Genomic DNA, 13,691 nt, shown 5'->3' with positions numbered 1-13,691 from the left:
TATCAAGGAAGAGACCAATCCCACTGCACTGGGTGAAGGCAGAAGCTGCCCAGGACTCTCAGGGATTGGCAGGTGTGAACAATCAGATCCTCAAATCCTTTCTGAGGTCATGTCTGAAACTGTGCATGCATAAGTGGGAAAGAAAAAGGAAGAAGGTAGGCAGAGAAAGGCAGGAACATGTGGCCAAAGGACACTATGAGACAGTCTTGCCTGGCTCTGGGAGTCTGTGCAGAGTTGGAAGATGACTCTGAGAGCTTGGGCTGTATCTCACAAGGTGTGCACTCCAGGCCCCAAGCTCCATGGAGAAGGGGTAAAAATGCCCTGATGGCCGGGCACAGTGGCTCACGTCTGTAATCCCGGCAATTTGGGAGGCCGAGGCCTGCAGATCACTTGAGGTCAGGAGTACGAGACCAGCCTGGCCACCATGGTGAAACCCTGTCTCTACTAAAGATACAAAAATTAGCTGGGCGTGGTGGCGGGCGCCTGTAATCCCAGCTATTCAGGAGGCTGAAGCATGAGAATCACTTGAATCTGGAAAGTAGAGGTTGCAGTGAGTGGAGATTGTGTCTTTGTACTCCAGCCTGGGTGACAGAGTGAGACCCTGTCTCAAAAAAAAAAAAAAAAAAAACCCAAAAAGTGGCCCCTGAGCCATAAGCACACAGGAGGTGTGAGCAGGGGACTTGGCCACAGCCACATGGTGGCAGGAGAAAGTCAACACCTGGACGCAGAAAAATATGAAGGCCGAAACCTAGAACCGGAATGAGCTAGAACAAGGCCTACACCGCATGAGCTACATTTATGACTTTTGAGAGGTTTACAACTTTCACAAACGAGGGAGAGAAAAATAGGGACCATGATGGATGGAAAAAAAAATCCATTTCAACCTGTCATTACATATACTTTCCTTTTGAAGATTTCAAAAGATGAGGTAAAATTGACTTATTTAGTTAGGGTATTGAGGGGAGCTCATCAGCACAGACTAAACCCAAAAAATGAAATGCATCTTCTGTTGGTGTTCTCAGTTCTACCGCAAAGAGGGTTGAAAGTAATTTTGCTGGTGACAGGGACTGGGGATGGAGAAATGAGGGAAAAGGAAGCTCCCCCACACCAATATGTTAGATGGTTGGGGCTTCCTTTCTGATTTACGGCAAGCTGGAAAATCCGTTCTATGTCTGGCTCATGTCACATTCCTATTTCATGTCTGTTAGAAGAATCTCACGCCACATCAGTTGCCTGTGATCTATATTAAATATAATAGGCTCTCTGCTTATCTTTGACACAGGTGAGGGGCTGACATAGAAATTGTCAAAAGACTATACAATGACTTATATATTCAATAATGGCTCAAACTTCAACGGTCTATCTTTTGCCCTGCTCTTCATTTCTTTCCTCATAATACTTCTCAAAGCAATCTTGTCTTTCCAGCCTCACAATCAGGGACAAATTCCTGACTGCAACATTTGCTTTTCCATCTTCCCACTTCACCTCACTCATCCCTGCAGAAGCACAAGTATTCCTCGCTCCTTCAAGGCCACGTCTAAGAATTAAGAGCCTTGGGGGGAAGGGTACTGCATCGACCACTGCATCTCAATCATTGTGGCAGATGTACCAGGGCACTGGGAAATTGGCCTTGGCAAGAATCTCAAGCTATTACTACAGAGTTGGGAAGAAGGTTTAGGATCAAGATAGAGGTGATTGGCCGAGGTGAGTGCATGAGCAGAGAGGTGCCTTCAACTTCCACTGCAGACAGTTCCGACATCTTGCCTCTACCTGAGGCGAGTTCTAGCCCCGGGCAAGTCAGTCAAATGAATGTTATTGAGAACCAGCTGCAAACGATTACTGCCCTACTGTCCTAAGCACAGAGTTTACAGGGAAGTCTAACTTGCAAAGCCTTCTCTCAATGTCACACACCATTTTTGAAGATCAAGACATCTCTTTATTACTTTGACCACTTGCTTCCAAGCTAGTTTTTTTTTGTATTCCACTCTGCCAGCCTGAGTTTCTAGCTCACTGAACTCTTGTCTCCTGGCCTGGTATCCTAACTCTGGTGTCTGTTATTTCTTAGCCCAGATCTGTTACCTCTGGATTTTCTTACCTTGATGGATTTACCCCCAGACCCCAACTCTTGCCTCTCAGACATGTTATGTCTATGGAGGACTTTGTTTTCTGTTTCCTTGGATTTGAACTATTCCAGGCCTCTCTCTTAAACATATTTTCAGAATCTAACCACTTTCTCACCACCTCCACTGGCACTCTTATCTCTTGCTACAATTCTTGCAGTGGCCTTCATAAGTCAGTTCATGTCACTTATCTGCCCCAAACCCTCCATTGGATTTCATTTTACTCAGCAAGAAGACCAAAGCCCTTTTAGTGTCCACTCTGACCCCATGGCTTCTTACCCTCCACCTTGGTCATTCTGCTCCAGCCAGACAAGCTTTGCCTCTCTTCCAACTGGTCTCTCACACTCCCGCCTCAGGACCTTTGCACCTGCTGTTGCCTCTGCTGTGAATGCACTCTCCTGGTCTTTGCTCAAACGTCACCTTTACAGTCACATCCCCCTAGACCATCCTATTTCAGTTGTAACTCTCCTTACCCCAGCATTCTCTATGCCCCATGCAGCTTTATTTTTCTCTATAGCACTTAACACCATCTAATATACTACATCTACTTTACTTATCTGTTTATTGACTGTCTTCCCCAAACTATTATAGAATATAAGCTCTATTGGCTGGTAATGGTGGCTCACACCTGTAATCCCAGCATTTTGGGAGGCCGAGGTGGGAGGATCACCTGAGGTCAGGAGTTTGAGACCAGCCTGACCAACATGGAGAAACCCTGTCTCTACTAAAAAAAATACACAATTAGCTGGGCGTGGTGGCGCATGCCTGTAAGCCCAGCTACTTGGGAGGCTGAGGTGGCAGAATCACTTGAACCAGGGAGGCAGAGGCTGTGGTGAGCTGAGATCTCACCATTGCACTCCAGCCTGGGCAACAAGAGCGAAATTCTGTCATAAAAACAAAATACAAAAAATAAAAAACAAACAAAAAAAGAATATAAGCTCGATCAAGGCAAAATGTTGTCTGCTTTGTTCACTGCTGTCTCCCAATGACTAGAATAGTTCCTGGCAATGATATGCGTTCCATAAACATTTTTTTGAATGAATTAGTGAATGACCTCTCTATCCCCAGCTCAGGTATCTTTCTGGCATCCAAGCAAAAATATTCAAATGCTGATCGGACAGCCCCAGGTTGATGTAAAAACTCAACATGTCCAAAATGGAACTTATTACCTTCTTGACCACAGCCCAGACCCACTGTCCCTCCTGTGTCCCAGCCTCAAAATGCCATCATGCTCCTGCAGGTGGTTTTTAAAATTAAAAAACATAAACAAGGGCATATGCATTCACTCAACTGCACATGCAGAAACTGGAATCATCTTTGACAACCTCTTTTCTTCCCCCTAACTTCTAATCAAGCACCAAGTTTTGTTGAATCTATCCATAAATATCTGTGAACATGTTGTGTGTTGACTTCTCCCCTTTCCAACCTACATTTTTCTAGTCCACAGCACCATCTTAAGTGTCTTAACCAGCCTCCCTGCCTTCTTTCTGGTCATTAGAGGGAGCTCTCTAAAGGCCAATAATGATCTTGTCCTTTCCTCAAAGTTCAAAATCTCCCCATCCCCACACAGTAAGGCAATGTGAAAGAGTCTTCATGACTTGTTCTTTGAGTAACTCTTTTACTTCCAGAGCTTGTTATCTGGTATTTGCTCTAACTGAAATGTTCTTTCCATCTTTTTGACTGGCTATCACCTATCAGTTCTCAATTAAACGTTACTTCTTTCAAGAAACCCTCTCTGGTGCGCTGAGCATCATGCACTTCCCACATAATAACCCTGACCACACTATATTATAACTGAAGTTTACTTGTGCTTATGAGAATAAAGACTACAACTGATTTACTCATGGTTTTATCATAGGTGCTCAAAAAAATAGTTGCTGAGTAAATAAATGAATGGTATTAAAATTCACATTGAGATGGAATAGATATACTTTTCTTATTCTTCTTGATAAGTACAACAAAATATCCTGAACATTATATATAAAACAAACAGAACAAGACTGAAAGAGAAAAAAGGCGGAACTGCTAGGGAGCTTGGGGATGGGGAGTTCCCTGCATTTGCTTTCTGCTTCATAGATTTCAGACTTGGAACTGAACGAGTTGGCAACCCAGAAATGCCAATAGGCACAGACAAAGAAAAGCCCCAACCAAAGCCTGCTCTCTCTAGCCCAAGGACCAGGAAAAGGGCGGTCTAGCAAGATAGAAAACTTTTAGATAATAACCTCTCTCCTCAGACCAAACACCAGGAAAAAATTGTAGCTCAACTGCCAGCTACATCAGCAAAGGTCTGGTGGTAGCCTAGACTTCCACCCTCGTGAAACTAACAAGACCTGTGAACACTACCATTGGGTGGTATCAGAGAAGGGTAAGTAAGGAGCTGGGACTTTCATCCCTGCTGGGTGGTAATGAGCTCCTCCTTCCCTCCCTCCCATGGTATCCATGATCAGGAAGGGAGTGTAGACTCCCAACCCTCCCAGCAGTAATGAGAATGCCCACTCTTGGATGTCACTGGAGTTTAAGTGGAGTACCTGGACTCCTACCTCCACCTGGTAATAATAAGGCAATGCCTCCCCTTCTCTTGTCAGAGAGGAGTCAGAGAAAACCAACTCAAGCAAAAGGCTTAAATAAGATCCAAATTCTCATAACATAATATGAAAATAACTGCTTCCAATCAGAAATCACTTGTCATACAAATAAACAGGAAGATTTCAAACAGAATGAAAAAAGACAATCAATAGATGGCAACACTGATATGAGAGAGATGTTAGAATTATCTGATGAATATTTTAAAGCAGCCATAATAAGGCTTCAATGAGCAACTATGAACACACTTGAAACACATGAAATTTAGAAAGCATCACGAAAAAAATAGAAAAAATAGAAAACCCTAGCAAAGAAGAAGAAATAAAGAAGAACTAAATGAAAATTTTAGAACTGAGAAATATGATAACCAAAATAAAAAGCTTAGTGGTTGGGCTCAACAGCAGAATGGAGGAGACAGAGGAAAGAACCAGTGAACTGGAAGACAGAACAATGGAAACCATCTAAAGTGAAGAACAGAGAAAACAGACTAAATCAGGGACCCGTGGAACGATAACAAAAGATCTAATATTTATGTTACTGGAGTTCAGGCAGAAGAGAAAAAGGGCAGCACTGAAAAAGTATTCAAATAGTTAAAGTTTATGGGAGGTCATTGTTTTGGGCTTGTCTCCTGCACTAGGCCACTGCAGACCAGAACTAAACAGAATGGAATCACTTGTGCTAAGTGCCACCTAATCAAATTGAACTTTGAAAAGAGCCAGTTTTCCAAAAAACAGTTGATTCCGGTCAACCCGAATGAGCATAATAAGGAAGTCCCCTCTGTTTTAGCCCTTTGAAAGGACTATCTGCTTTTTGTTTTCTGTATCTGCTCTCTTTAGCCCTTTTCTGCCTATGAAGCCAACTTTCTCTGCTCAGCTCATTAGAGCACTCATCCCATTTTATAGAGTGAGGTATTGCCTGCTTCTAGAATAGCAGATAAAAGTCAACTAGATCTTTACACTGAATTTGTTGTAATATTGTCTTTTGACAAAATAAATAATGGCTAAAAACCTCATAAATTTGGCAAAAACTGTAAACCTACAGATTTAAGAAGCTGAGCAAACCCCAAACATAGTAAACCCAAAGAAATCCATGTCAGGCAAAGAAAAAATCTGAAAAGCAACCAGAGGAATCAATAGTTTATACCCATCGGGAAAAAAATACTTAAGACTGTAGATCCCCCTCTACAAATGTGGCACCTGTTTTTAGAATTCCCACAACAGACTGAGCAGTAACCCCTCACTTGCCCCAGAGAACAATGGATCTTCTCTATCTTTTAAATATTGGCTTCTCTGAATAATAGGAGAAAGCTAAATGTCATCATTGCTTTAATTTGTAATTAATTTTTACTGTTAGTGAAGCTGAGCATTTTTATATGCTAAATGTTTGCTGACATTTCTTTCTGAATTTCCCATTTATATATTCAGGTTATTAATTCATTTCTGTTTCAACCCCCTCCTGCCCTCAATTTATCATTTATATGTGCCTATGATATTTTTTGCTGTATAGAATTTACATTTTGTTTTACCCAGAGAATTATTTTAACCTTCTCCCTGATGGCTTCTGGTTTGGAGGTCATGCTTATAACTAGTAGCTAAGGTTTTAGGGAATGTAGATTTGTTTTTGATTTGCTGTCCAGGGGTAGAGTTTCCCATCTTTTGCATAGCTAAATCCACTGAAAAATAAATTGCACTTTAGTAATAATCTCCAGCCTTAAAAGTATGTTGTAAGTAAAGAATAAATATTTGGTCTTCATCCTCAGTTCCCAGCATAGAGCTCCTAAAACCCTTGGATAAGAGTGTCTTTTGGAGCCTGGCACAAGGGGTCATACCCATAATACCAGCTACTCCAGAGGCTGAGGCAGAAGAATTGCTTGAGGCCAAGAATTTGAAACCAGCCTGGGCAACACAGTGAGACTCCATCTCTTAAAATAAAAAAATTAAAAAAAAAAATTAGCCTGGCTTGGTGGTGCACATCTGTAGTCCCAGCTACTTTGGAAGCTGATGTGGGAGGATTGCTTGAGCTCAGGAGTATGAGGCTGTAGTGAGCTATGCTGCATTCCAGCTCTGGTGACAGATTGTAGCTCCGGGCAACCGAGGGAGACCCCATCCTTCCCCCTACTCCACCAAAAGAGTGTCTTTTTTAGGCGAATGAGATGACTCTTGGCTGAGGGGATCCTAGATAGCTTCTGGATTGGGCTGGTCTCCAGAAAAACCAACCATATGTCCAGAGGGTTGGAATGTTCCATCTTCCTTCTGCCTCTTTTTATGCCCCTTAAATCATCATGTCCCAATCATTGTGCAAGTGCTCTCTAATCTGGGGAAAAAGCTAGAATGTCACCATGCATCTGTTTAAGACTGCAATTGTTATGCTCATTTTTGATACTGAGGTTTTGAAGAAGGGAGGATGTTGATGGCATTTACAGAATGGAAAAATGGTTGTTTCATTTTTTTTGGCACAGAAAAGCGCTAGTCAATAAGTACATCTAGGTTTAATTCCAAAATTTCCTGCCTCTTTAGCAAACGATCTAGGTAGGATAACTTATAAAAGACACAAAATTAATAAAATGGGCATAAGAGGGGGCAAATCAAGATAAGGAAGAGTGCAACAAGTATCTGGATCATGCAGATTTAGCAGAGGCACAAGCTCTCTGCTTCCTGATTGCACAACAGAGAAGGAAATGTGAAGAATTACACAATTTTTATCATATGAAGTGAGGACACATAACAGCTTCTCAAAGCGTGGGTGCAGGAATACAAAATGATCCCTAGAACCCACCCCTGAGATGTTCAGTCTTCATAGTGGACTCTGAGTAGAAGAAGATGTGTCCTATAATGAACAATGTCCTCATTAGTGTTCTCATAGTAGATGCAAATGTAATCCTAATAGAGATTGAATGTGTGCCCCACCCAAATCTCATGTTGGAATGTAATCTCCAATGTCAGAGATGGGGCCTGGTGGGAGATGATTGAATTATGGGGGCAGATTTCTCATGAACAGTTTGGCACTACACCCTTGGTACCGTCCTTGCAATGGTGAGTGAGTTCCTGTGAGATATGGTCGTTTGAAAGTGTGTGGCACCTCCCCTCGAGCTCTCTTGCTCCTGCTCTCTACGAGTAATGTGCCTGCTCCCCCTTTACATTCTGCCTGATTGGAGGCTTCCTGAGGCCTCCCCTGAAGCAGATGCCACTACGCTTCCTATGCTTCCTGTACAGTCTGCAGAACCATGAGCCAATTAAACCTCTTTTCCTATAAATTGCCCAGTCTTGGGTATTTCTTTATAGGAATGCAAGAACAAACCAATACAAATCCCCAGTAAAATCAAAGGTATAATATTAGAGGTATAAGTCTGTAATGTGGTTGATAAACGTGGCTTGCAAGTGTTATAACTTTCATAGCACTTAGAATATACCTTAAATTATGTTGCCCAAAGATAATTTTGACTGGCATTTTGGCAGGAGTTGGTCGTTCAATGGCTCAAGAGGGGCCTGGACTCATTGTTCCATTCTGATCATTAAGGCCAGATTCTAGAAACTGGGCAGGAAGTTGGCAGTGCTAACATTCTATGATGAAAATTACAGTTCTGCTATGGTTTGGATGTTTGCACACCTCCAAAATTCAAGTTGAAACTTAATTCCCCATTGCAACAGTATTAAGAGAGGGGGTCCTTTAGGAGGTGATTAGGTCATGATGGCTTCTCCCTGGTGAATGGGATTAAGGCCCTTATAAAAGAGGCTTCACACAGTGTTTGGCCCTTCTTGCCCCTTCTGCCTTCCACCATGTGAGGACACAGTGTTTGTCCCCTCTGAAGGACTCAGCAACATCTGGAAGCAGAGAGTAGCTCTCACCCGACACCAAACCTGCCTTGATCTTGAACTTGCCAGTCTCCGGAACTGTGAGAAAACGAATTTCTCTTCTTTATAAACTACTTAGTCTCAGGTACTTTCTTAGAGCAACACAAAAGAATGAAGTAAAGCACAGCCTCTAGCCAGAATTTTTGTGTCCTATTCCTGTATTCTTGTATTCTATCCTGCCTCCATGGGGAGATGAGGCTATAGAGTATCTCAACACAAACTGGTTGGGATTTTCCTCTAATAGCTAAGTTAGAGATCAGTGGAGACCTCCTAATGCAACCCAGAGAAACATGGAAAAGGTGGAAGAGGTTTTAGCCTGAAACATTTTCAGATACCCACTAATTAGCTCATACTAGCGAATTTACCATGGCCATGGCCACGCTGCTCTGGAGCACAAGTCGTCTTCTAGATCACCAAAGGAAATGACTTCCTGTGATTATCTGATGGCATCTACTTAAGTGCTGGAGAATGTCTGCCAGCAACCGCGTGACCGCAGTGAGAATGCACCTGGCAGACCTTCGCGTTATCGTGCTGGTGTGCACAGAGGTGTTTTCCCACATGCTGCTCCCAGACAATGACTGGACGTGACAGGACTATTACTGCAGGCTGCTTCCTGGCTCACACAGGACTCCTCTGAGGCTGATGTTGTCATGACCCCTGGGTCTCTAACGGCCTTGCCAAACCTTCCTTAGATTACTGGATAGTCTGGGAGGTTCCACCCAAATGCACCTTCCTCCCTCCTTCACTTAGGCTTAGAGTTGCATTGCGGCTCTCCCATACTTCATTCCCTCCCTCTCCATCTTCTCTCACACAATCATTTCGTCTAATAACATTTTTGCATGTTTAATCCCATCCTGGCATCTGCTTCACGGAGGACCTGAATTTGTTTTTATTTCAATTGATATTTAACCTTTCTGACAACAGAAACATGATAGGTCTGTGCTTCTCACAGGAAGGACCTGACCAATTTCAATTTATGAGGGGGTTTTTTTTTTTTTAAGCCAAATTTTTGTACAAGGTGAATATTCATCCTTCTATTCCTTATGACAGGGGGATAAGCAGCTGATTCACCTAAAACAGTATCACACTCTTACAGTATACAAGAAAAAGGAAGGAGGTTATAACCTAGCCTTGCTTTAACATTGAGGGGGTTATTTTATTTTACTATTTATTGTTTGAGACAGGTTCTCTCTGCTACCCAGGCTGGAGTGCAGTGGCACAATCATGGCTCACTGCAGCCTCCACCTCCTGGGCTCAAGCAATTGAGGGGTTCATTTTAAATGTATAGTGTAATCCACATCTAAGCCCTGTTTGCAGAATGAGAGGTTGATGAAAGAAAGCTCAGTGAAAGCTGCAGAGTCTTAATCTTGCTTTTGGCAGCATCAGCCCTGGCATCCACCTCAGGACCTCGTTCACAAAGACAGAGAATTAACATTTGTTGAATGAATGAAGGCGATGCCGTACAAAGATTGTATGGGTACTTTCAGAGCCTAAATATTTAATAGGTGGGTCACTGAGGGTCTGAACTAGAATATTTGATAAGCAGACATCCAGGGTTGAGAGTCAGATGTTCTGCAGAGAGATGGATGGAAGGGTACCTATAGGGTTCTGCAAGCTCAGTAATAGATGTTGTTGAAGAAGAAATATAAGTTAGAGTCAGGACGGGACACACAGAGAATGCACCTCTTTGTGGTCAGTAAAAAAAGGGAAGGAGCCCAGAGGAAGCACTCAAGATCAGTTGCAAATTGATATCCCAAATGTTTTGGCATAGTTCTAGGAAAAAACTCTCCTACATTTCAAAGTCCAGATAATACTGACTCCACCCTCTGGCACAGAGGACTTCTTTGGCAACAGAGCACAGGAGTGGTACATGAAGGCAAAGGCCATTTGTCTTAGCTCATGTCAAATGGTAAAGCAGAGCTTCTTTTATTTTAATTTAGTTATTCAAGCTGCTGAAGCTATGCCCAAAAGCCCTAGCCCTTTCTCTGATATGAGACACAGAGTTTCTGTGTTTCCATATTGGGAGCAATTTTTTTTTTTTTCTTTTTTTGAGACGGAGTCTCGCTCCTGTTGCCCAGGCTGGAGTGCAGTGGCACGATCTTGGCTCACTGCAACCTCCGCCTCCCAGGTTCAAGCGATTCTCATGTCTTAGCCTCCCGAGTAGCTGGGATTACAGGCACCCACCACCATGCCTGGCTAAGTTTTTTGTATTTTTATTTTTTATTTTTATTTTTATTTATTTATTTATTTATTTTGAGGCGGAGTCTCGCTCTGTCGCCCAGGCTAGAGTGCAGTGGCCGGATCTCAGCTCACTGCAAGCTCCGCCTCCCGGGTTCCCGCCATTCTCCTGCCTCAGCCTCCCACGTAGCTGGGACTACAGGCGCCCGCCGCCTCGCCCGGCTAGTTTTTGTATTTTTAGCAGAGACGGGGTTTCACCGTGTTCGCCAAGATGGTCTCGATCTCCTGACCTCGTGATCCGCCCGTCTCGGCCTCCCAAAGTGCTGGGATTACAGGCTTGAGCCACCGCGCCCGGCCAGTTTTTTGTATTTTTAGTAGAGACAGGTTTTCACCAAGTTGGCCAGGCTGGTCTCGAACTCCAGACCTCAGGTGATCTGCCTGCCTTGGACTCCCAAAGTGCTGGGATTACATGCATGAGCCACCACACCCAGCACAATTGTTTTTTATAACTAGAAATGTGTTGGGCTTTCCTCCAACAAACCAGGAAGGTCAAGAGATATGTTCTAGAGACCTCTTTGTGGTTGCTTAATGCAGAGCTCATGCAGACACATCTGGAAACCTAAGGAAATGACCCTCTAAGGACCGGTTAGCCACTTAAAATGTGGGCCAAGATAGGCTATTAAATTCTAATCCTCTCTGCTTCATTACAGCTTCTTCATATTGTTAGCCTAAAACTAAGTTAAGGACACACTTAAATCCCTTCACTGGCTTCATTGCCCTATTAATTCCTGCTAGTACATATAGTCCCCTTTATTTTCTTTTTAAAAGATATGAGTGGAACCTACAACTTTGTGAAGCCAGATATTTTTGGATTTTTACTTTCCTGGGGAAGTGACAGTTTGTCTTTTTTTTTTTTTTTTGGGATGGAGTCTCACTCTGTGGCCCAGGCTGGATGGAGTGAAGTGGTGCGATCTTGGCTCACCACAACCGCCACCTCCTGGGTTCAAATGATTCTCCTGCCTCAGCCTCCTGAGTAACTGGGATTACAGGCACCTGGCACCACGCCTGGCTAATTTTTGTATTTTTAGTAGAGACGAGGCTTCACCATGTTGGCCAGGCTGGTCTCGAACTCCTGACCACAGGTGATCCACCCGCCTTGGCCTCTCAAAGTACTGGGATTACAGGCATAAGCCACCATGCCCAGCCAGTTTGGGTTCTTTTAAAATAATTTTTCAGTGGTCTCACAGGGCTTAGAGTGCCTCTTACTAGAGGCCCATTTCAACATACCTCCGGTCTGTGGGGTACAGTTCCACAGTGACCACGTCAAGAGAGTTCCAGGCCGAGATGGTCAATCCATTGTACAGACACAGCATGCCTATCATCATGGATTCACTGGTGCCAAACCAAAGGAAGAAACAGCTGATGCCCGAAAGCACCATAGAGCCACCTGCCAACAATGCAGACAAAAGGCTGGAATGTTTCCCATCATCTTAGTAAAGCAAGAACCCTTGGGTCCTTGGGGTTGCTCAAGAAAACTGAATTTTAAGTGGAAGCTGCAGGATGGGCTCCATAAAGCTCAAGAACTGGTGCGTTCACCTGAATGAAAGGCTCTAACTGCCTCTGAACACAGAAAGTACGAAATGCATATCATCTTTTACTCAGCTACTTAAGTGGGAAAATACACATTTTACACATAATTAGTTTTTCAGTCTGTTAACTCATGGAAACCACTCAAATGAAATGTAATTAGACATAATTTTCACTATAATTTAGTCCTAATGTGAGGTCTAAGGGATTTCTCCTCATTGGATGCAAATCCCTAATAGATGGGAGTAAGGGGAAACAGGGTCCCTCTGGATTGCAGGGGCAGCTCTTTTATTTGACATGAAACTGAGTACCTACCTAGCATTGTTAAGCGCCCAATTCTGTCCATCAGCAGAGCAGACACAATGTTCCCTGGCAATACTGCCAATGTCCCCAGAAAGTTGACAAAATAAATCCAGTAGGCACTATAGTCATCATCAAAGGTAATCTGACATCCCGTCTTGTTGTGAAAAAATGAGCAGTTTTTAAATTCACTGTCAATGAATTTATATGGCTCAAAATCTGTAGAAACAACAACAAAGAGAATTCATTAAGTTCTTATCAGGCATGCACCAGTATAAGAAACCCTATTGAGAATTCAGAGATGAATCACAGTATTGTAAATTCCTTGAGGGCTTTCAGGCCTGTGCTGGCTGGACTTTTTGTCTTCTGGCCAAAGCATAGGACCTAGTCTGGGTCTTCACATTATAAAGTAGCTGAATGATGAGTACCTTTGTTGAATAAAGAAATAAATTAAATTAAGGGGTCCAGTTATCTTCTTGTTTCCTATGGTTGGCCATTGCTAATTATATTACTTGCTTACTCCTTTACAATATTACTTTGTCCTAATTATCATGTTATATAAAGACTATCACTATAGTACTAATAGTGTCCATACTACAATTATAAAAACAATTTGTTTCAAAATGTGCATGGGCTGGGTATGGTGCCTCAAGCCTGTAATCCCAGTGCTTTGGGAGGCTGAGGCAGGAGGATTGCTTGAGGCAGGAGTTCAAGACTAGCTTGGACAACATAGTGAGACACCATCTCTATAATAATAATAATAATAATAATAATTTTTTATTTGAGGCTGCAGTGAGCTGTGATTGCACCACTGTACTCCAGCCTGGATGACAGAGTAAGACCCTGTCTCTAAGGAAAAAAAAGTACAAGAGTCAGCCTTATTGTTGCCATTTTATGAGACTCTAAGGCACAGAGAAGGAACAAGTCTTTCCTGAGGCTGAATTTATAATTTAAAGTCTATGTGCATGAATCTACTGAGGAACAAGAGTCAGCCTCATCTGAAGGTCACCAGCATTCATTGCTAATCTCTTCTTGCATTTGAAACCATCCAACGAGAGTTGCAGATGGTGGT

General features: G+C 42.9%; 1 protein-coding gene across 1 annotated transcript in view; it reads right to left on the bottom strand.

Annotated features, from left to right (window-relative positions):
* LOC117066073 (synaptic vesicle glycoprotein 2C) overlaps positions 1–13,691 on the bottom strand; it is a 133,920-nt gene that overhangs the window by 14,213 nt on the left and 106,016 nt on the right. Inside the window, exons 10-11 of the mRNA XM_033181551.1 lie at positions 12,635–12,838; positions 12,020–12,179 (exon numbers count right to left, since the gene is read on the bottom strand). Of these exons, the coding sequence (XP_033037442.1) occupies positions 12,020–12,179; positions 12,635–12,838 (364 nt within the window). The remainder of the gene's footprint in view (positions 1–12,019; positions 12,180–12,634; positions 12,839–13,691) is intronic.

Source organism: Trachypithecus francoisi, unplaced genomic scaffold, assembly GCF_009764315.1.
Source record: "Trachypithecus francoisi isolate TF-2019V2 unplaced genomic scaffold, Tfra_2.0 Lachesis_group2, whole genome shotgun sequence".
NCBI classification, from domain to species: Eukaryota; Metazoa; Chordata; class Mammalia; order Primates; family Cercopithecidae; genus Trachypithecus; species Trachypithecus francoisi.
This window is presented reverse-complemented; position numbering and strand designations above follow the sequence as displayed.